At 40.8% G+C, this 25429-nt stretch overlaps 1 protein-coding gene across 1 annotated transcript; it reads left to right on the top strand.

Annotated features, from left to right (window-relative positions):
• Nucleotides 1-19462: 19462 nt before the first annotated feature.
• Nucleotides 19463-20591, top strand: LOC115459298. The gene is given in 2 exon segments (XM_030189143.1): nt 19463-19567; nt 19569-20591. Coding segments are annotated over 2 exon segments (1128 nt in total).
• The last annotated feature ends 4838 nt before the right edge of the window (nt 20592-25429 follow it).

Genomic DNA, 25429 nt, shown 5'->3' with positions numbered 1-25429 from the left:
GGGGATGGGCCTGGGTCCACCTGACTGAAGTCCACTGCACCCCCTAACAACTGCTCCAGGGACCTGCATACTGCTGCCAGGGAGGTGGGTATGACATTTGATGGTGAAAATAAAAAGTTGTGAAACATCATTTTTGTGGGGGGAGGGGGTTAGTGACCACTGGGGGAGTCAGGGGAGGTCATTTAGAGCACTTTTTGGGACCTGTTCGTGTGAAAAAAGGGTCCAACAAAAGTGTCCTAAATGTTCGCTAAAAACGCCTTTATTTTTTCGATTATCGCCCTAACGCGTACATCTCTCCTCGGCCGATAACCACGCCCCAGTTCCACCTTCGCCATACCTCTGACACGCGACGGAGTGCAGTTGAAAACGTCCCCAAATCGGCTTTCGGATTATACCGATTTATTCGTTTTTGTGAGATAAATGTCTATCTCCCGATTGGGTCAAAATCTAGGCATTTTCTCTTTCGATTATAAGGTGGATAAGCACCCTTGTGTCTTTATAAAATACCAACAGAAATCTTGTAGAAATCATTCCTAAAATTAAGCCATGGACATTTACCTGGCCCCTGAGTAGGTGTAAGTATGCATGTTTTTGGCCAGCATGTGTACCTTTACACATAGGGCAATTTTTAAGGGACATTTTTATATTTGTATACTGTCATACACACAAACAATATCTTTATAAAAAATTATGTTCAGTGTGCATTGCGTTACTGACTTTTAGTGAATATAGAAATTATACTGTGAAATCTTTACAGTACATTACTAAATATAATAGCTGCTGTATTTGCAGCATATATCATAAGAAAACAATGAAGGAGTGAAAAAAACTAACTATAAAAGAACAGCAGCAGAACGATGATAAAATAAAATACAAATCTCTGGGAAGGAAAATTTTAATCTGGGCCATGAAACAAAAGGAGGAATAGAGAGAGACAGGTAAACAATCAGATATACCCATTTACTTTTCAAAAAACGTCATTGTGTTGAATAGACGATCGATGACTAGATCCAGAAATGGAAAGAACAAATATATCCAGTGAAGATAAGTCACGTTTAACCTCCCTTTCCTAAATAAAAATCATTTGGAATATGATTAAAATACAAGGATAGGTTCCATTTAAATAGAAGTGAAAAGCTACTGGGAATGAAATGATGTGCATTTTCATTCTTAGGACATACATAATAGATTTTAGAAAGAACTTTTGAGTTACACATTTTATTTTCAGTCTTGGCTACTGGGGGAAGTACAATCAAAAATGTATGCTATTTCTTTTTTTCCTCCTAGAGGCATGGAATTTATAATAAGCTATGCAATAAATTTTCATCAGTTATATTAAATTTGAATTCCATTGTGAAGAACATGTGAATGGCTAGACATTCTAGACACTCACAGCCAATTAATTAGATAAAAGCCTGCAACAATTCCAGATTTTGGTACCTAGCTTTTTAGATATCACTTGAATGTGTTATGCAACTGTACTCATAAACATTAAAGTAGCAACCAGATTGCAGGAAACAGAACAGACCAGATTTTTGTTTCTATTTTAAAAGAAATCTCACTTTTTATAGCTTGCTACATTTGAGTGTTGGCTACTTTGGAGCTCATTTTCAAAGCAGATGTATGTCTCAAAATGCCCCAAAAGACGTACATCTATCGAGAAGTCCAAATCACTATTTTAGAACATCCAAGTAGAAAACATACAAGTGTACTAGGCATCTTAAATAGGACATTTCTGAATGGGTATTCTGTGGTGGGGTATGTCAAAGGTATGCCAGGGCAGCATTATGATGTGACTGTCCTCACGTGATAACAGATAGCAGGTCAATGTCTAGGGCTGGAAATGAAATGTCTAGTCCTAGACCTGATATAATAGCACTAAGTCAAACCGCAACTTGTCTTTTTGGGCCATTTGTGCTGTTGATGACTTGGAAAGTGGAGAGGTGGATTTATTTGCTGTGTGAAGGAGAATGGAGAGTTAAATAGTGGTTGATTTGCTGTTTTGTGTGATCTAGTGTGAAATGCTTGTATCCCACATCACCTGCCCTGCCTGTTCTGTCTCTCTGTTCCTGAACTCATTACCCACACCTGCCTGCCCCTAGCCACACCCAACCTTGCTGTCTCCAAGGCCCCCTTCCTACTTTGTGTCCTTCCCTCATCAACCGCTCACTGTCCCCGATCTAGCACACTTCCTATTACAGCTCTTTACCTGCATAAATTGTGTTTCTCATTGTCACTCTGTGCAGTGACTATGTATTTGTGCAGTCCCAATTTGTCAGTGTGCTGTGTGCTGGTACCGAGTGAGTCTCTCACTAGATGGTGTTGATTTCTGTAGTAGTTGGTGGCATGCACAGAGGTTTCAGTGGGTTGCACCTATGGTGGAGGAACACCTGCACAATAAGCATGGATGTGCTAAATGATTGTGTTATAAATGCATTGCTGGATGTGCCTGAGAGTTTGGAAGGAAGGACTAGGAGGAGACACCCCTACCAAAGAATACTCAAGCCAAGGACCCAGTTCATGGACCTTACTGATGAGCAGTGCAATACAAGGTTCTGCTTTGATAGGGCTGCCATACAACACCTGTGTCAGCAGATAGAATGACTCTTTCAGGCCAGGACAAACAGGAACAATCCTGTGCCAGTCCTTAAGATCACAGCTTCCCTTGTCTTTCTTGCTACTGGAAGCTTTCAGTCTATGCTGGCAGTCACTGCTGGCATTACCCAGTCTGCCATCTCAGTGTCTATCCCATTTTCTAGATGCCTTCTTCACCCACAGCTTGAATACATAGTCCTTCCTAGTACAGTTCAAGAGATCCAGGATACCATGAGCCAGTTTTACAATGTAGACCGCTTCTCCTCAGTTATAGAGGTAATAGGCTGCACCCAAGTAGCCCTCAGACCCAGAGCACAGGAGGTTACCTAAAGGAACAGGAAAGCATTCACTCAGTAAACATGCAGGTCATGTGTAATGCACAGGGGGAGATAGTAGATGTCTCTGCATGCAATCCAAGGTCATGCCATGACTCCTACATTCTATGCGAATCAGGAATCTACCAGCACTTTGACCGAGAGGAAATCATTGGCAGTTGGTTGATAGTTAAGCAGGACTAGATTCCCTCTCCCTCTGTCCCACCTCCCTACAAAGGTCTCCAAGTATGCTCCCACCACCCAGCATCACTCTGAATGAGGTCATATCCCTCACTCCAATGTGCCCCTCCCTTCACAGGTGATAGAGGCTACCCCCAGTTCATATGGCTGATTACATCAATTGTGCACCCTAAAAATAAGGCAGAAGAACACTACAATGCAGTCCATTGCACCACATGTTCCATTATACAGTGTGCCTTTGGGAATCTGAAAATCATATTCAGATGTATTGACCACTCTGGGAGGAACTACTGTACATCCTAGAAAAGGATTGCAAGATCTTCATGGCCTGTTGCATGCTGCACAATCTGGCCCAACAACGAAGGCAGCCCCTGCCAGGATTTCAATAACAGCAGCAGCAGTTATCAAAAAAGCCAGAGGAGGAGGATGTCCCCCTATCCCCAGGAAAGTAGACCTGGCACCACACCAGCTAGGCATCTGCACATGACAAGATTTGATACAGAGACATATTCAATAAAAGTGAATGCAACATTATTGGTGCATATAAACAATAGTTAACCACATTAACACCCCTACTCCCCACCACTACTCTCACCGTCAGACACCACCACCACTCTCCACTCTCCCTCCCCACCACCACCCCACACTAAAACAGAAGGGAAAGGAATGAACAAGTCTAAAAAGACGGATATCTGTATTTAGACCTGATATTTGTCACGTTCAGGTTATAGAAAGGTGTTCTGATTGAGGATTACAGAATAACACCCCCTTTATCCTCCAGTGGTTGCTGTCCCCCTCCCTCTTCCCTGAATGTGAAATTAGCAAGGGATACCAGACTCAGGGCCAGATGCACTAAAGTTAACGAGCCATTAACGAGCAAGTAGTAAACCCTGGCATGCACTAAAGACTAAGGAAAAAGGAATGCAGATGAGCAAATTGTGTAGAAACCCTATTGTAATGAGATGCACTAACCTTTTCCGACTGCCTTAACGCTGGAAAATCTAACAAGAGGTCTGTACCTCTCGTTGAGGCTGCGCAGGATTGAAAAACTGCAACAACAGTAAAAAAAAATAGCACTCCACTTAAAAAAACGTCCATTTTGGCCATCATTCCCCCCCCCCCCAAAGACGCCACGCTGCTTACCCCCTCCAATGCGGCTCGATCCAGAGGACAGTGCAGTTGAGGCCGCCCATCCAAAAAAAAACGTCCATTTTGGCCGTCATTCCTCCCTTGCAATAATAAAAGCGTCTTTTTTGGCAGTGCTTCACTCAACTGTGGGAGCTAAACGCATTATGATTGGCTCAGGGACTTCCTGGTCTCTCAGCTGAGTGAAGCACTGCCAAACAAGACATTTTTATCATTGTGGGGGGGAATGATGGCCAAAATGGACATTTTTTTTGGATGGGCGGCCTCAACTGCACTGTCCTCTGGATTGAGCTGCATTGGAGGGGGTGAGCAGCGCGGCGTCTTCGGGGTGGGGGGGGGGAATGATAGCCAAAATGGACGGTTTCTTTTTCAGGCGGCACAGGGAGGTGTATATGGCATAACACTTGGCTGCTCTGCGCATGCTCGACTGGCTGATTGGCCGACTGTTTAAAGATGGAATAGAGAATGCAAGTGAGCTACAACGAGCAGCTCATTTGCATTCCCTTTCCTTAATGTATGCCCGTTCCTTACCGATTCGCTAAGGGAATCGGTAAGGGAAGGGCTGTAACGATTGTTTAGTGCATCTGGCCCTCTATGACAGCTCAGGTATTATGGACATACTTAACAGAACAAACATGCAGGTCTGAGGAGTAGCTAATGGTTAATGCAGTGGACTGAGATCCATGAGACCCAGGCTTAAGTCCCATTTCAGCTCTGTTTTTTTTTTTTAATTGTGAGCTCTCCTGGGACAGAAAAATACCTACTGTAACATAGTAACATAGTAGATGACGGCAGAAAAAGACCTGCATGGTCCATCCAGTCTGCCCAACAAGATAAACTCATATGTGCTACTTTTTGTGTATACCTTACCTTGATTTGTACCTCTCCTTTTCAGGGCACAGACCGTGTAAGTCACACTGAATATATAAGACACCTGCAAGCCTGAAAACTACTGAAGTGATGTATATGCAGGTACAGTAAGTATTTTTCTGCTCCTGAAGGGCTGACAATTTTTTTTTTAATCACAAATAGCTGAAATGGAATTTTAATCTGGGTCTCCTGATTCTTAGCCCCTGCTCTAACCATTAGGTTACCCTTCTACTATGCATGGATGCCCATGTGGCCATTTTATAAGATGGGCATTCCTGTGCTGCCACACAGATGTCCATGTCCCTTGTTTTCCCCTGTTCATAATAATTTGGATGTTTCAGTTTGTAAAATGGCTAGACATTTCCAGTACATGGATGTCCATCCTACATGTATTAAAGAAACAGGCTGTATCCTGTTCTAAATTACATGTGAGATGGATGGCCGTTTGTGATGTTCTGACTTGGATGTCCATATTCTGAGTTGGATCCTTTCTAAAATGCCATCCTGTATATACTACAAATGTTCCCTCTATGTTTTATTTGTTTATTTATTTATTTATTTTAAGAAGTGAGCTAACACTTCTCCAGAGGGAGCTTTCAAAATTTTGCTGGAGTGGAAGGAAACCAAAGATGAAATTGTCTATAGTAAATGGAAATTGGCAACAAGGGGAAAATTTTAACATAACATGTTTGCTATGGCATGTGAGAAACTGACTCTGTGACAGACAAGATTATACCCTGCTTATCTATGAAGCTAGTTCAAGAAAGAAGGAAATCTAGGAATCAAAGTCAGTGAGAACAAAAGAGGGAGACCTATCAAGGAGTCATCATCTACCTCAGCTCTCCATCATCTGTCATATGGTGTTCCTCAGGGATCAGTCTGTTCTCCAACACTTTTAAATCTGTTTGTTGGTCCTTTGGCTTTACTTATTCAGTCACAGAGTATCAGTTTGTATTCTTACACAGATTACTTTCTTCTGGTGCACTACATGGTCCAGATTTCTGTTGACTTACAGCCTCTTCAAAACTGTTTAGAACATGTAGCAGGGATCATTGACTAGTCCTTAACCCTGAGAAGGCAGTAACCTGTTGGGTTACTGGATTGTTAAGACCTATAACCATTTCTCCCTTTCTGTTTGATAGACACTGCTCCATTATCATCTTTCCATTATATAGGGGTCTTTCTGCATTCTGCTGTGTCATTTAGTTCACAAATTTCTCAGGTTGTTAAATCTGTTTTTTTTTTTCTTTGTATGGAAGCTGAGATCTATTAATAATTTTCTGGACTATGGTGCACACTGTATTTTGTTCTATGCTTTTCTACACTCTAGATATGATTACTGTAATGTCATATATGCAGGGATTACTAAACAGAACCTTAAGTGATTACAAGTTTAATAAATGATAAATGAAACTTGAGGGACACAAAGCTGCCCTCTACCCTGTGTCCCCATGGGCTTTATCCCCATCCCTGCCCTGTCCCTGTGAGATCTGTCCCAATCCCCACCCAGTCTCCATGGGATCTGTCCCTGCCTTATACCTGAAAGCTCCATCCCTGTCCCCGTCCCCGTCCCCATCCCCGTGGTTACTGTGGGTACCTGTCCCCGTGTCATTCTGTACTCTACATTTCTACAACTTTGTGAAGGCTTCTCAACCCAAAAATAGGAACTGTATGCTGCAAGCTGAATTGAATGGGAACCCCTACTGGTTTCTTTATAGGTTCTAGCAGTATATGGACCTTCATTCAGAGGGAAATAGCCACCTAACTCTAAGTGAATGATGAACAAATTGTGAAATTGTCATGCATGTGTGGGGACTAGAGACAATATGTTACATCTCACATATCCATTAAAATGCCAGTTGAGCAGTCTTCATTTGAGGTGGCAATTTTGCCATGGCTTCCCTACCCAGTTGTTCTTGGCTGTGATTTTCCAAAATTCAGACCCCTCTGGGTCTACCTAACTGCTGGCCCAAAGAAGAAAATAAGTCCTGCTGAGCATACAGAGAACTCAAAAAGCCTAAACCCCATTGTCAGTGGTGGTTAGAGGAATTATTCTACTGAAGCCGGGGCCTCAATTTTTGAGCCTACCAACTTCAGTTCTGTGATTTTAAAAGCATTTCCCCCACTGTTGCTGGGGTCCTTTGGGACCTGTTCTGCTGGTGGGAGTCGAGTGTTGATCCTTCAGGGGTCAAGGTAAGGGTTCTGGTGGCCCAAGAGTTTATTTAGTTTTCTTTTTAATTGTGTTTTTTATCCCGTTTGGCTGGGAGCTAAGGGGTTAATTTTTGATAAAATATAATGGTAGGTATAGGGTCCTGAGAACCTTTTGAGGTGGATTAGTACTTTAACATTTTTGGAAAAAATAATTTTGTATAGGAAATGAGAAGGTTTTGATTTGAGGTATTTCTGGGTTATAGATTTTTTTTTCTATTTTTGGTAAGTATCATTTGGGGATATCTGTGGGGTATTACTGAATGTTTTTGGAGTAGACATCTCTGATTCTTTGGTAGTTTTGAGGGTATTGTTTTGTAAAAATATGTTAATGTCTGTAAATGAGGAGTAAACTTTATGAGAAAAATGTGGAATGTGGGATTTGATGGGCTTTAGGGTAACAGGACCTTTTGAGTGAATTTTGTGGACATTTTTGTGTTAATTTAGGTAAAATTATATTTTCCCATTATTCTCTATTGGGATAAAATGGAGACTATGGACTTTTCAGTTAAGTTCCATGACTTTCAAAGTTTTGTGTAATGGGATTTGATTGGCCACTGGAAATCAGCTGGTGACTCCAAATCACTGTCACCCCTAGCAACAGCTGCTCTGACTGTTCTCAGTAGGGCTGAAGTTCTCAGAGAGGTTAGATACATGTGTGAGAGCTCTGTGTGAGAGAGAAATGTTTCTGTCTTAGAGAGGTTAGATACACATGTAAGAGCTCTGTGAGAGAGAAACGTTTCTTGGGCTAAAAAGCTATCAGCTGATTTCAAAATTTAGTATGCCTAACAATAGGGTTAAGGGAGATCTGAATTTCACCCTAGAAGTAATTTTGTAATAAGAAAAATAATTTTATATCTTGACACTTTAGGAAAGTGTTGTGTGAGAGTGATTGGAACTGTGACAGGAGCTCTATTTTTAAAGTGGGATTGAGGTCAAAGAAGGGGAAAAATTATTTTCTTTCCATAACAGTTATTTCTGAGATCGGCTTACAAGCTCTGGGTTTCGCCTACAGAAGCCTAAGTGCTGGCTTACTAGCCAGGTAGTATAGCAGTGAGTGACTGAGGTGCTATATATTATAGGAGTAGGTATGAGAAGAACAACTGGAGTTTTTTTTAGAATAAGAGAATCTTAAGAAAGAGGGATTTATTTTCACAAGTATTTTCCCTAGTAGAACTGCTTTGAAGTTGGGCCTATAGTGCCTGAATATAGGACTTGAGTGCAGGGCCTCTAAGCCTAGATGCTGGCCTAGTAAAAAGTCAAGTCACAAGTGTGTAAGGAAAGTTGGAAGTGTGAGTGATAAAGGGATCTGAAAAACTACCTGTAGCCTTCTTTAGTTCAGGGATGAAAGTGATAAGCTAGGTGCTTAAATTAAAGACCGTTTATTAAGCTGCGCTAGAGGTGCATTAGTGTTTTTAACTCATGCTAACCATTAGCGCGTGCTGTGTAGGTGCCCACAATATTCCTATGGGCGCCTACACAGTTAACGCATGCTAATTTTGTGCACGCGCTAAAAACGCTAGCGCACCTTAGTAAACAGAACCCTTAATTTAGAGTAGTAGGACATGGTTCTAGAGTCCATACCAGAGCTGGCGAGAAGCCAAGGTCCCCATCATTCAAGCAAGAAGAGAGAAGATTCAAGGATGATCACAGTTTATGTAGATAAGTGTACTCAAACATCTAGAAAAGAAGGAACGGGCACTGAGACACGTGGAGGGACATAATTGAATGGCGCCGGCCAACTATGTGGCCGGCGCCGTAAAGGGGCGGAGCCAACTGTATTATCGAAAAACATGGCCGCTCATCTTTTCCTTCGGTAATACGGTTGGTGCTGGCTAAATCTCAACATTTAGGTCAAATGTTGAGATCGCCGGGTTTAGAGATGGCCGGCTTCGGTTTTTGGCCATAATAGAAACCAGGCCCAGCCATCTCAAACCTGGCAAAATGCAAGCCTTTTGGTCATGGGAGGAGCCAGCATTTGTAGTGCACTGTCCCCCTGACATGCCAGGACACCAACCGGGCACCCTAGGGGGCACTGCAGTGGACTTCAGAAATTGCTCCCAGGTGCATACCTCCCTTTCCTCATGTGCTGAGCCCCCCCCAAATCCCCCTCAAAACCCACTCTCAACAACTCTACACCACTACCATAGCCTTAAGGGGTGAAGGGGGCACCTAGATGTGGGTGATCCCCGATTCCCTCCGGTGGTCATCTGATCAATTGGGGCACTTTTTTGAGACTTGGTCCTAAAAATGAATGGACCAAGTGCAGCCGGCGAAATGCTCGTCAGAGCTGGCCATCTTTTTTCCATTTTCGGGTGAAGCCAACCATCTTGTATCCATGCCCCTGCCCCGCCCCTCCTCGTCCCACCTTCTATACCCTGTCTTGAAGATTGGTTGGCTCCGCGACGGAAAGCAGTTGGCGTCGGCCAAAATCGATTATACCGATTTGGCCAGGTTCAGGAGATCGCCGGTCATCTCCCGATTTGTGTCAGAAGATGGCCGGCAATCTCTTTCAAAAATAAGCTGGTTAGTAGTGAGTTACCTGATAGGAAGATTCAGATCTGTAGAAGTCTGAAAGACAAAATGGCACACATACATATTTTCAAAGCACTTAGCCTTCCAAAGTTCCATAGGTTTCTATGGAACTTTGGAAGGCTAAGTGCTTTGAAAATATGCCTCAAAGAGTCATTTCTGAGAGAGGAACTTTATTTTTAGAGACAGTTTACAGTAAAAAGAAATTAATTGAATAATAATACCTATCTGATATTCTGTTTCTTTACCCTGTTGTTGTTGGGAATATCTAGTCGTACCTTTAAAAGGAAAAGTGCTGCATAAGGGTAACATTGAAAGTAGAATTTAACAATTTGTTTACTTAGAAGTTCCTAAACCAGTTAACAATAAACACCATTTGTTACTGTAACATCTGTCTGGTTCTTGAATTGAAATCCAATTTATTTAGTTGTTTTTTCCCCTTCTCTTGGTTTTTGGAACTAAGAGGACGAGGTTAGTCTAATGTACCCTGTTATTTGAACTGTTGGATGATTTGAGGTAAGTGGCTGCTTGATTACTACATCTAATGGTATTTGGTAAAGTTACCTAAACAGGACCGAAGCAGAACTGTGTTATACAAAGCTTAGAACCAGATTAGGAAACAAGCTCAAGAAATGAAGGAATATGAGGAAAGCCTGAGAAACCTTATATAACAAAATTGAAATAATTATGGCTGAACTTCAGTTAATCCGTGATGCTGTGGAAGAAGACAGAAGAGGGTTAATAGAAACCATGGAGTGGCAAGCCAAAGAAATAAGGCAGTTGGGGACCAAATTACTGGAAGTGGACCTTGCACAAGCAGGATTGCACAAAATTTCCATCCAGCTCCATGGAAGAGGAGCAATATAGTACAGAGTTAAACCCTGTTTGGGAGACCCAGACTGCAGAGATGACCCTTAAGCAAGAGCAACTAATCCCCAGGAGATCACTCAGGTGACCAAAGAAAAATTTAGATTGGCAAGAGGAGGTTAAGCAGCTGCAGCAGGAGCTGGCAGGCACAGTACCCCTTTGGCAGTACTCCAAGCTACAAGGGCAGTCAAACTGAACCCATTGGAGTTATAATACGGTATTAGAATGAGTCTAAATGCTGACCATCATGAATACTGCACTTCAACTACAAGTTCAAGAACTTCAGGTGTCTAGTGTCAGGGAAGAGCAGCAGGGCTGGACAATGACACATGGTTCCTGCAGGAATAACTGGTGCAGGTCCAGGCTCAGCTGGCCAAGGCAGAAATATCTAACCATGTGGTTTATAATCTGCTGCAGGAGATAGCTATCTGACTAAGAGAAACTTCCCAGAAGGGAGACCCCTTCAATGAACAGAACCATAGGGTAGAAGACCAGTCCAATGGAGTCCTGAGTACCATTGAAGGAAAACCACTGGGATCCCCTTTTTGCTTTCCCAGGTCCCCTGCTCACCATGTTTTCTGTTGCCACAGTCAGTTGTGCGGAAGTGACCTTGACCCAGAGAACATTATGACCAGTCAGGACTCTGATCACTCAGGTTCTCATCCCAAGTATCTGGCAGATCTCCACTTCTCCAGCAGGGGATAACAGATAATTCTGGGTGGTGAATCAGTTCACTGTTAATGGCCTATATATATATATATATATATATATATATATATATATATATATATATATATATATATATATATATATAGGCTCTCAACTAGGCATGGTTAAGCTGAGGGGGAGGGTATGCGAAGGAGTCTATAGGATTCTTTCCTCCCCTTAAGCATAAATCCTCACAGTGTCAGAACCACCTTAATATATATAGTCCAGACCAAGAGTGAAGTGAAATGGAAGGGGTGGAGTCATAATAGGGAATAGGAAGTATAAAATCTAAGGACACAGCCAGGTTAAAGAGGCTCAGAAGCAAGCAGCGATGCCTCATGGCATATGCCTTCACCCTCTATGGGTGAACTGCCACTGCTATAGTCAGGTAGGCCAAACCTCATTTGGAACCTTACAGATTTTGTGTTTTGACCTGAGTATTTGAAGAACCAGACCAGGGAAAAGTAAAGTGTGTTACTGTGCTGAGAGACAGTAAGATACACAGTGGCCCTGCAGGAGCAGGCTGAGGACCTGTTGCATTATGGACTAGTTTTATGTTGCCTTTTTCTCCTACCTGTGAGTGGAACAGGACCCCTGACCTACAACTTTAATACATATTATTTTTCTTTGTCTGCAATGGCTGCATGCCGCCACCCTGGTTTACGTTTCCACAGTGCAATAAGGTAGCTACTTGCACATTTTACATCTAGTGTTACCTTTCTTTAACAACACCTCTTGTAACATCATTAATGAGAACCTTGTAACACCTTCTTCACTGATTCTCCAATTAAATTTTATTTTACATTTAGATTATTTTCTTTCTTATTGTCGTAGCCCATCTGAGCATGGTTAATGTTTATTTTCACACATAGCCTAGCAATAATTCAGTCAGAAGTAAATCCACTTTTAAAAATACTACAAAAATGAGTTAATTTCAGCTTGAGTGTTTAAGCAGATAACAGTATAAAGCTGCATAAGGCAGCTTGTGCAAGTTTTAGTTTTGTGCACTGTAGACATCAGTCCAGAAATATGCTAAAAGCTACCATTTGTTAAAATGAGTCAGCATGGTAAAAATCTTGTTCTATCTGCTTAATGTGGATGGGGCAATCACAGGTAACATTGTAACATAGTAGATGACGGCAGAAAAAGACCTGCATGGTCCACCCAGTCTGCCCAACAAGATAAACTCACATGTGCCATTTTTGTGTATACCTTACCTTGATTTGTACCTGTCTTTTTCAGGGCACAGACCGTATAAGTCTGCCCAGCACTATCCCCGCCTCCCAACCACCAGCCCTGCCTCCCACCACTGTAGGGGTATAGTGAGGCATGGCTGGCTGTGACAGCTAGCACATGGGTCAGTGCTAGCTGTGGAGGTAGCATTAAGTTTAGCTATGCTACTGATAGTTCAGTAGCATAGCCATTGACCCAATTCAACAAGAAAGAGAAAGACACAGCTGCAGCAGTAGCTGATCAACCCTCAGTATAGCTGTGGTGGTAGCAAATCAATCCTCACATGATTCTCGCTAGTAGCACAATCCCCTTAATAGCAGAATCACCTCAGTATCAGGCGCCCCATCAGTAGAAATCAGCCACAACAGGAGATATTGACCCTCACCCTATGGGTCCAATTTCCACATACAATTTAATTGAATAATGAGCCAGTTAGCGCCAATAATTGGGCTATAACAATCAATTATTGGTGCTGATTGGTCTTATTTAGAAATTACTCATGTAAATTTAGTTGCCGAGATCTGCATGTAAAACTTCCATGTGGTCCAAAAGGGGGACACAGCCATGGAAGGGTCATGAGTGGATCATTGGCGTTCCTTTAATTTACATGCACAGTTATATAATAAAGGGGATCTGCTCCTAATTTAGGCACATGGATTTGCAACAGGGTTTTGTTGGTTTAAATGGTCATGTCTAAAAGTTGTTGTGGTTCCTGATGCTAAGCATTATTCTATAAACGACACCTAAGTTTGACCGCAGTTATAGAATAGTGCTTAGCAGTCTTTTCAGTGATGATATATTATATATATATTTTATTTATAGAAATTTTTATTTTACAATCAAGTATAACACTTGTACAGAAAAGTAACCTGGGTTCCATTATCAAACATGTAAAATCACTATTTTTAAAGAAAATATCTCACCAAAATATACTCAAGTCCACAACTGAGATTCAAAATGTTACATACCTGTATATGGATATTTACATTTTCTAAGAAAAAATATAGGAATTTGCTGATTCTGATTTCCAATGGATTCCAGTTAATTATCAAAAAAGCTATTCTCCTCCCCTCCCAGTAGTTCCCTTAGCTGTTAAGAAGGCAGTGAGTTGGGGAGGATCAAAAAGACATACTTATTCATCTGATATTTAACAACGCACTTACAAGGATATCTTAAAAAAAAAAGTCGCCCCCAATTGAAGTACCCCTGGCTTCATCATAAGAAATTGTTGTCTTCGTTTCTGAGTATCTTTAGTAACATCAGGAAAAACACAAATTTTCAGTCCAAGAAAACTTTTTTCTCTATTCTGAAAGAATAGTCTCATTAGCCAGTTTTTATCTGGAGTTAATGCCATAGTTGCAATCAAAGTCGATGGTGTTACTTACTGTTTCACTATCAGAAGTTTCCAAAATCACTGAAACATCTAATACTTGAGAACTTTGATTACCTTTTATTTTTGTTGGCAGATAATATATTTGAGAAAATGGAGGAATAGCTTGTTCAGCTACTCCGAGTATATCTTTTATGTACTTCCTTAACATAACTCTTGGAGAAGTCGCAAAAAACGAAGATTATTATTTCTTATCAAATTTTCCAAGGATTCAGTTTTTCTTCTAAGGACTATTAAGTCCTTAGTTATGCATTCTTGATATAATTGTGTCTTTTTAACTTCTTTTTCATGTTCCTTATTTTGATTCATTAAGGTTTCCACTCTAGATTCAATATCTTTTGTCTTCTGCTCTAAGGTAGATAAATCTTGAGCCAATTGTTTTATCTGTGGACATATTGCTTTTCCCAAATCTACTATTAATGTCCATAGACTATCCAGCATAACTTCAGTTTGTTTATCTATAGGAAATACAGTCATTGTTACCTCTATATTAGTAGAAGAGGAGCCATGTTCCTCACTCACATCTCGAATCTCCTTCGTTGTTCCAGGAGTAACTGATAATACTCCTTCCATCTGGTTACCCCGGTCTCCTCCAGACCGAGTTCCCTCAGTTGATGTCATCACCTCCCGTCTCTCTTCTCCCGTTCCGATTCTAGGCTTCGGGATAGAGGACGCCAGCAGAGGAGTACTGCTCCCAGAGGGTTAAAGGGGAGGAGCTCTTTCATTGGGGCTAAGCGAAAGCTCTAGCCCAGGGAACATTGTGGTCTCCATCCACCCCAGAGTGGACCAAGGGGCTGTTCCCCAATGCCACTGGCACCATAGTTCTCTGAAAAAGAGTCTGAATTGTAACCGGGTTAGAGGAAAGGTTCTGCCGCTGAGGAGCGGTGGAGGAAGGCCGGCATCTTCTCTTCAGCATCGCCAAAGCTAGGAAGACTCAGAGAAACAACAGGCATATCAGACTCCAGCAGCGGCCATCTTGAATCTCTGTTTAATTCCTCAGTGATATTTTAGACTTTATTTATAGAATTTAGTCCTAAATGTCAGTCCTGTGCAGAAAAAACAGGGCAGGTGCTGAACATGCTCCCAGTATTTACTGCTCAGGCTTAAGGTTCAGTAAGTGCAAAACCCTAGCACACTTTAGAAAACATGTTCCTCAGTAATAAATTCACCTCCTACAATAATAAGTAAAAGCCAAGGTTATCCTCTTTGCAATTAGATCAGTATCCTATATAATAATTTGCACCTCCAACATTCTACATCTGGGTGCCTGGGTTCGTAACATCCATTCCCACTCATTGCCCCGCCCTCGCGCCAAAACATAATGACGCCAGAGGGCAGAATAATGAGGGGGAAGGGAACGCTGGAGGTGAGATGATGTCAGGAGGAGAGAATCGCGGGACATCGAGGGGAGGGAGGGAGGAAGGGAAGGGGAGGGCAGGGCAGAGGAGAATTGATGGACATGGATGGGATGGGTGGACAGTACAGGAGAGAATTGCGAGAGACAGATGGCAGGGCAGGGAAGAGGAGAAATGAAAAGAGCCCTTAGATCACAAAGAGTAGTTACTGCACACATGTTTTTTTATCATCGTGCTCAGGACAATAATAATAATAATAATAATAATAACAATAATGTCTCTCACAGGCTTCCTATCTGTGTTGAAGACAGTGATAATGTCTCTACCAGGCTCTCTGTTTCTGTGCTTGGGGAACAGATGTATCTCCAAGGCTCACCTGTCTCTATGCTTGAGGAAGTGATAATGACTCTACCGAGGATCCCTGTCCCTGTGCAGTGATAATGCCTCTCTCGGGCTCCCTGTCACTGTGCTCAGGGCAGTAATAATGTCTTTCCCTGAATCCCTGTTGGTGTGCTGAAGGCAGTGATAATGTGTCTCGACAACAAAAGGAAGAAAAATAATTTAATTTTCAATTTAGTGATTGGGATATGTCAGTTTTGGAAACAGCAAACCCAAAGGTACAATTTGTGCAGCCAGCTGACGTCAGGGGAGGTTAGCAACACACATAACAAGACAACCAGCGAAATAAGGGTGAGGGGGCGCACGCGCCACAGCGTAGGCTTACCTTGCTTGCCCAGCGCTGTGTGAAAATCAGAATGGCAATGAGGCAGCAACTAGTGGAAAAAACTGTCCTTTGACGTCAACAGTCCAGCGCCAGTACAACTGCATCGTAATCAGCACGGTGGCGGGAAGCGGGTGAACGCAGTACACGCTGCACAACTCGCCGCTGACGTCCCAACTCCTGTGCCAAACAGACTCTATTGTACCCACTCCATCTCACAGGGATTCATACAGTCTCTCTCTCTCACACACACACTCTCTCTCTCACACTCTCTCTCTCTCTCTCTCTCTCACACACACACTCAGGCTGGCAGGGGGGAGGGGAAGATAATAGTTTTCCACTCGGTCTCTCTCCCTGTCTCACAGGGATTCATACACTCTCACATACTCTCACACTCTCTCTCTCTCTCTCTCTCATATACACACACACACACACTCAGGCTGGCACAGGGGTCACACACACACACACTCTCTCTCTCTCATACACACTCACTATCTCTCTCTCTCTCACAGGGATTCATACACTCTATCACACACACTCACTCTATCTCTCTCTCTCTCTCTCTCTCACTCTTTCTCTCTGTCACACTCTCTCTCTCTGTCACACACACACACACTCTCTCTCTCTCTCTCTCTCTCACACACACACACACACACACAATTTCTCTCTCACACTCTCTTTCTCTCACACACACATACATACACTCTCTCACACTCTCTCTCTCGCTCTATGACACACATGCACTCTGTCTCTAACATACACTGTCTCTCTCATACACACACTCTCTCTCTCACATTTTCTCTCACTCACTCTATCTCTCTCTCTGTCACACACACACACACACACACACACACTCTCATACACACACATTCTCTCTCTCAAACACACACACACTCTCTCTGTCTCTCACACTGTCTCTTTCTAACACTCTCTGTCTCTCTCAGACACACACACACACACACACACTCTCTCTCTCTCTCTCACACACACACACACACACACACTTTCTCTCTCACACACTCACTCTGTCTCTCACACACACTGTCACACATACACTCTCTCTCACACACTTACTCTGTCTCTCACACACACTCTCTCACACACACACACACACTCTGTCTCTCACTCTCTCTCTCTCTATCTCTCTCACACACACACACACACTCACTCTCTCTCTCTGTCACACAAACACTTTCTGTGTCACACATACACTCTCACACACTCTCTCACACTCTTTCTCTCTCACACTCACTCTCTCTCTTTCACACTCACTCTCACACACACACTCTCTCACACACACACTCTCTCTCTCACACACACACACACACACATTCGCACAGTCTCTCTCTCTCTCACATACACACTCTCTCTCTCACACACACACTCTGTCTCTCTCTCACACACACACACTCTCTCTCAGACACACTCTCTCACACACACATTCTCTCTCTGTCTCTCACACAGACCCACTCTCTCTCACACACACTCTCTCTCTCACTCTGTCTCTCTCACATACACTCTCTCTCTCAAACACACACACTCTCTCTGTCTCTACTACTCTCTCTCTCTCTCTCTCTCTCTCTCTCTCTCTCTCTTCCTCTCTCTCTCTCTCACACACACACACACTCGCACACAGGCGAATCGCAGGATATGGATGGCATGGGAGGCAAGAAAAGGAGACAACATAGGAGAAGAACACTAACTGCTCAGGAGCAGGCTGAAGCTAAAGGGAAAAGAGCTGAAGCACAAAGAAAAAGGCGTGTAGCTCTGAGTGAAGACAAAAAGGCATGTGAAAGTCAACAAGCCACTGCAAGGAAGAGGTCCAGGATACAAAAGATAACTGATGAGGAAAGTGCAAGTAACAGACAAAGAAACGCTGATTTAGAAAGGCACAGAATTGCTAAAATGATGGACAAACAGAGACAAACACACAGAACAAAGCACACTGGTATACAACACAAAAGATTAGAAAAAAATGACAGATGAACAAAGAGCGACAAATTAAAAAAGGAGAGCATATTTAGAACGGGAAAGAATTAAACAAATAACAGAGAAACAGAGACAAACAACCAGGCAAAGACAAAAAGATTTAGAACAGCAATGACTTGCACAAATGACAGATAAGCAACGAAGAACGACTATACACAATGTAACAGCTACAGAACAATACAGAACTACAAACACAGGAATTGCAATAACAGACTGTCTCAATACTATAGTTGTGGTCCAATGAATGCAGTCTGTATATTTTGCAATGCAAAACATTTTCACAATGAAACACCTTCTGACAACCTATTTGCACAATGCTGTAATAAGGGCAAAGTTCAACTTCCAGGAATTAGGTACAATGAATTAATACAACAGCTTCTCTCTGGGAACATGAATATTCTAAGAATGTTTTACAAAACATTAGGTCCATTAATAGTTCATTAGCTTTTGCCTCCATGGGAGCTAACATTGCACCACCACCCGTATATGGCCCTTACTGTTTTTGAATTAATGGTACTATTTACCATAGAACAGCAGCACTACATCCTCCAAATGACAATCAAAGACAATTTGCACAATTATATATTCTTGATCCAGATGAAGCAGCTGTTCAGAGACTACAAATCTCACCGAATGCACACATCAACCATACATTAATGAGACAATTAAGCGATTTTATGGCACAAGAAAATCCATTTGCAGACGCATGCAAGATGCTGTACGAAGTAGAAAATGAATGCTTATGTGAAGCTCAACAATGAAGAATAGAACCTCCAACAGTTTCAATGGCCATTGTTCAAGATTGCAAAAACGATCCAAGATGATACAATGCCCCTAGCTTTCATTTTTCAAAATACAGATGGGGAACCACCCTTACATAGAGATCTAATAATACACTGCCGAAACAAGCCAAATGAAGAGAACAAAACTGAGGTAATCAGTGTGTTGGACCCCGATCTGGAACCAATGGTATATCCATTATTTTTCCATATGGAGATCAGAGCTGGGGGATACATATTGCTTTCTCTTAACAACCAAAATATATAAAACACATGCATCGCAAAGTAAATACAGTACTATGGGTACCATTTGGCAATAAGAGATGACTTCAATCCTTTGCTTAGTGCAGGAAAATAACGCAACAATATTTTGTTGATGCATATATTAAAACTCAGGCAGACTAAATTATATTCAACAAAATCAAAAACTCTTAAGAGTTGAAAAATACTCCGGGTTAATGGACCACCTTGCAAGTGAAGCTGCAAATGGAGGAATTACACCTGGCCAGGCATTTATTTTACCATCATCATCATTTGCCGGCAGCCCAAGAAATATGCATCAAAATTATCAGGATGCAATAGTTCGCAAATATGGCAAGCCAGATCTGTTCATTTCTATGACCTGCAACCCAAGATGGGAAGAAATTACTCAAAATCTAAAAAAAAGGTCAGGCACCAGAGTTTCGACCTGACTTATTGACAAGGGTGTTTCATTTAAAACTAAAAGAGTTACTACACGATATATGTAAAAAACATATACTTGGTGTGCCTCTTGCAAAAATTCATGTCATTGAATTTCAAAAGCGTGGTTTACCTCATGCTCATATATTAATTATCTTGAAAGAGGAACATAAGCCAAAAAGAAAGGAAATAATTGACCAAATCGTATGCGCTGAAATTCCTGAAATAAACAACTTTCCACATCTGCATGCAATAGTTGCTAAACATATGATACATGGCCCATGCAATGACTATAACTTAAATTTTCCCTGCATGCTTAATGGAAAGTGCTCTAAACAGTTTCCAAAACCCTTCCAAAATGAAACTATTGAGAACTATGACGAGTATCCTAAATACCGCAGAAGGGATAACGGCGTAGGTACACTCTTAAATGGAAAATTCATTAATAACCCTTGGGTAGTCCCTTATAACCCTTTCTTACTTTTAAAGTACAATTCCCATATAAATGTAGAAGTATGTGCATCTATTAAAAGTGTCAAGTACCTCTTTAAATATGTCTATAAAGGACACAATTGTGCCAATGTGGTTATTACAGAGCACCAAACTTTACAACATGATGAAATTAAAAAGTTTACTGACTCTAGATATGTTAGTGCTCCCGAAGCTGCATGGCGATTAAGCGACTTTGAAATGCATCAGAAATCACATACTATCCAGAAATTGAAAGCACACTTACCAGATCAACAAAGCACTGTTTTTCATCCTCACAAAATTGAAGCTGCAGTACAAAAAGCCAGAACAAGGGACACCACTTTAACAACATGGTTTAAACTTAATGCAGAAAAGAATCCTCCAAGGACCGTTTTGTACGTAGATATTCCTATGTACTATACTTTGGCAAAACAGAACAAAAGTGAAAACATAGAAATGCAGGACATGACAAAACAATTGGGAGAATGTATGCAGTTAATTTTGCAGCAGACCCTGAGTGTTACTGTTTAAGGCTAATTCTACCACACCAACCAGGGGCTAAGTCATTTGAAGACTTAAAATCAGTTGAACGTATTCTTTATAATACATTTCAAGATGCAGCCAAGAAAATGGGACTCATTGATGAAGAAGCTCTGTGGGAGAACACCTTAGATGATGCAGTCACATGCAGCATGCCTCAGGAAATCAGACACCTTTTTGCATATATTTTTGTTTTTTCCGTAACATCAAATGCATTACAAATTTTCCCAAAATACATACTTACTATGATACAAGATTTTCAACACACTGTTTGTGAACAATTGTGCCTTCAGAAAATCCAGGACGTTCTGACTACACATGGCAAAAAACATGAGCACTTTTGGTTTACCAACAATCATCTAGAGAATAGAAGATCCTAAACTTGCCTTCAACGTTGCAGATGAAAACCATAAAGCTCAACAAATGCTTGAAAACATAAATAATGAGCAAAGGGAAGCATTTCATACTATACTTTCTGCCTGAAATACAAAAAACATAACCTACACGTGCTTCTTCCTAGACGGTCCTGGTGGAAGTGGAAAAACGTATACGTATAACACTATCCTAAGCAACATCCGAGGAGATGGAGGAATTGCACTACCTGTTGCTTCTACAGGAATTGCTGCAAATCTCCTTCCAGGAGGATGAACTTATCATTCACAGTCTAAGTTACCTGTTCCTCTACTGGAAAGGTCAACATCAAGTATCAGATTAACATCAAATGATGCTTTCATCATTAAAGATGCTAAAATCCTTTTTTGGGATGAATCAACTGGCACTCAGTATGGCACTTACTGCTATAGATAGACTCCTCAAAGACATCATGAACAATCAGAAATCATTTGGCGGGAAAGTTATTCTTCTTGGTGGAGATTTTAGACAAACTCTTCCAGTGGTACCACACGGTGATCAAACTCAAATTATTGAAGCAACCATTAAGTTAAATCAACTATGGAAAAAATTTGAAATACTAAAATTAAACAATGTCCGCTCTGTAGACCCAGATTTCAACAACTGGCTTATTACTTTAGCTGATGGAAATCTTCCATGCCCAGATGGTTTCAAAGATATTATCAAATCCCACAGAAGCACATTTATGATGGCGATATAGTTAATGCCATTTTTGGTCAAAAAATTACCGCATATACTGTTTTTAACTTTGCTAAAAAAGCTATTCTTTGCCCCAAAAATGCACATGTAGACAAGATAAATGAGGCTGTACTAAATATTTTAAAAGGTAAGACAGTTACTTATTTAAGTTTGGACTCCATTCATGACTCCAATGATGAGGAACATCAGTTATACCCTATACAATTTGTTCATGAAAAAAACTCCAACTGGCATGCCTTGCCATAAACTGCATTTAAAAATTGGAGCCATAATTATCCTACTCAGGAATTTAAATACCAGGAGAGGTTCATGTAACAGAACTCGCTTAATAGTCAGACTTGAAACCTAACCTCATTATTAGTCAAGTAATCACTGGGTCAACTGCAGGGAGTACTGTTTTTATACCACATATTAAACTAGCACCATCTAACACTGACCTCTCATTTACATTACGTAAATTTCCTGTGAAATTGGCTTTTGTAATGACAATTAACAAGTCACAAGGACAAACATTTGAAAAAGTTGCCATTTTCCTACCAGAACCAGTGTTTACACATGGCCAACTTTATGTAGCATTTTCATGAGTTCGAAAGTCTTCTGATGCAATTGTAAAAGTCATAGATGGTCCTGAACAAGGAAAGCTTTTCCCTCATTGTAACAAAGTTTTCACTAAAAATATTGTTTATAAAGAAATCTTGCGAATGTAAACAACCATTATATTTCTAATACGAATTTTACAATTTCTGCGTACTCTTTATCTTTTAAAAATACTATAAATAAAAATAACACAACAACAAAAAAAAGATTAAAACATAAAACACATAGATAAAACAATCTGTATCTCATACCCCTGGAGCATATTACTCATTATACACCCTTCCCAATTATTACTTATCATGACAGAACATTTCTCCTAACGGTTCCCTTAAAAACATAATCACCATTACATGATAACCTTGCTAGTGCCCATTTCATTTGTGTGAGAAACGGGCCTTTTTTACTAGTATAATAATAAGAGAGCTGTAACTATAGAATCACTACAACAATAAAACAACCACAGTTGCATCAGCCTCTAAAATATATTTTACAAACTTTTTCAAGATAAGTTTTTTTTATTTAAGTTTTCCTTCCTCAAACTAAATATTTCATTGCAGCTTAACCATTTCCAGAAAAATGATAATCCATCAAATATGTATGTAATACATTTGTATCTATCTAGAATGTGCTTTATTAATGAAAATGTATATATGCCACTGAGATCTTAATGAAATGTAATAAGACATCGTATCATGTTTAGAATGATCAAAAATGTATAGAGCTTATATTGTAGGCATCATTTTCATATTTTGTAAAACTGTGTTCTGTTGTGGTGTAATCATCCTGTCCTTTGTATGATGTGGTTTTTTTTTCATAGCAAGATGAGTATCAACGTTACTAATGTGAAAAATATATTCTCCTAAGTATTTTGCTTTATATATTGGTATTTCAAATGTCAAACTACCACTGTACTTCAAAATGGAACTTGCTAAAAAGAACACTATTGTGTGCTCATTAATCACCAGCTGAAATGCAAACAGTTCCACTGGGAAACAATCTTGTGTCTATAGACAAGTAAATACCATAATGCTTATGCATCACTTCCTCATACAGTTTAGGCATACAGTATATCATCAGAATATATACAATTTGATTATGATTTGATAGAGGAGTTATCTTTTCTCATATATAAAGCTTTTTTTTTTTTTGGTTCCTCCAAGAGCCCTGCAAAGCTATAGTAAAAAAGTGCCAGTTCATTTACTAGGAAAGTGTTATGCTGCATTTGTTTATGAAAATGCAAAGAGATTTAGATGAAAAATAGGTATACATTGGGAATGTATCCAGTGCAATAGCAAAGTCTATTAAGCTCCATTTTCACTTTCCATGGCTTTAATGGGAAGTCATGGAAATTGTAACTTTATGAGACTTGACCATTTAGAATTTCATAGGGAAAATTGTGCTGGGGTATATGTATATAAAAAGAAGTGCTAGCACCTAATCTTACCTGAAAAAATATATAGGTATTACTGGGGTGAAAAATAGGCAGGACAAGATTGGAACTGACACTTATTTAATTAAAAAAATGCAGATATGCAGTGATACTTAAAACACATCGCTGCATATAATTACACCTGCCTTGGATAGGAACCTCGATTTGATATTTTTGAAACAATGTAATCAGGCAATGGCCAAGGGCAGAAAAATATTTACCTCCATAGAAAAGGACAAAACAATCTGAAAGTGATAATATCCCTGTGCAAGTTGTTGGTGATATCACACTTGTGGTACTGTGTTCGGTTTTGGAGCCTGTATCTTGCAAGGACTCCAAACTATTCAAAGAAAAGTGACGAAAATGGAACTGGATCCATGCTAGAAGAGTTTTGAAAAAAAGACTTGAATATGTATATCCTGGAACAGAAGAAGGATTGAAGTGATACAAATGCATACATTTAAATATTTGAAAGATATCCATGAGCACACAAACATTTTCCAAAAACAGGCATCCTATAAAACTAAAGGCCATGAAATGAAGCTCCAAGTAGGAGACTCCAAGGAGAGAAACAGAAAGACAACATCAAGAAATACTGTTTCATAGAGAGTGTGGTGAATGCCTGGAATGCTTTTCTGAAGTTGATGGCAGGGATGAAAATGGTAATAGAATTCAAAAAGATACAGGATAAACACAGAGATCCCTATATGGCAAGAGGATGAAGTAAAAGTATAGATTGATTCTACTTAAACAGCAACAAAATGACATCTTCATGTGGCAAGATAAAAGAAAGAGGATATGGGGGGGGGGGGGGGGGGGGGGGGCTTGCATGGAGCAGAAAGTACAACCCTAACATAAAAAGAGAGGTAACCTGCACAGAGGATGAAATAAAAATATAGAGGAAATAGCCTGCAGAAACCAGCAGTTACAACATTGGCTACCTTTCTAGGAAGACTAGATAGACCAACCATGCTGGTCTTTATCTGCTACTTTTTACTATGTTGCTATGTAAATATAACAAAAACAACAAAGGAGAAGGGAGGTCTACTAAAAAGAGAGCATCACCCTGGTGAAGTAATAAGTAATCCTGTAGCCAGGACCTGCCCACTAGGGGATGCAATATCCTCTTGCACTGAGGATGTGTCTCCAGGAGCTTCTGCACAGGAGTGAAGGATTAGGACAGTTGTTGTAGTTGGAGATTCTATCATTAGGCATGTAGATACCTTGGTGGCTGGTGGACATGAGGATCATTTAGTCACTTGTCTGTCTGTTGCGAAGGCAGCAGACCTCACACATCACCTAGATAGAATTGTAGATAGTGCTGGGGAGGAGCCAGCTGTCTTGGTACATGTGAGTACCAATGACATAGGAAAATGTGGGAAGGAGGTTCTGGAAATTTTCAGAAATGCTCCCGGTTCTACTTGCAGACCCAAGAGGCAGGCAGAGCTCTGGTGTGAACTCCTCCTTCTGAGATACTGCAGATGCAGGCAGAGGGGCTTCTTCTACATTGTGAGGCAATTTCTTGTCAGAACAGCAGGTGGAAGTTTCTAGCCCTGGGGGAGCTTTCGCAAAGCTATAGGGTAGAGCATCACACACTTATATGAGGGGCCCTCAACAGAGCCTGCCCCCTTTCCTATTGCTGTCTCCTTTTAGAGGCTTACTGCAGACTCAGTCTCAGCTGAAGTGAAGGTTA

Source organism: Microcaecilia unicolor, unplaced genomic scaffold (genome assembly GCF_901765095.1).
Source record: "Microcaecilia unicolor unplaced genomic scaffold, aMicUni1.1, whole genome shotgun sequence".
NCBI classification, from domain to species: Eukaryota; Metazoa; Chordata; class Amphibia; order Gymnophiona; family Siphonopidae; genus Microcaecilia; species Microcaecilia unicolor.
Note: the sequence above shows the minus strand (reverse complement) of the source record. Positions and strands in the feature narration are given on the sequence as shown.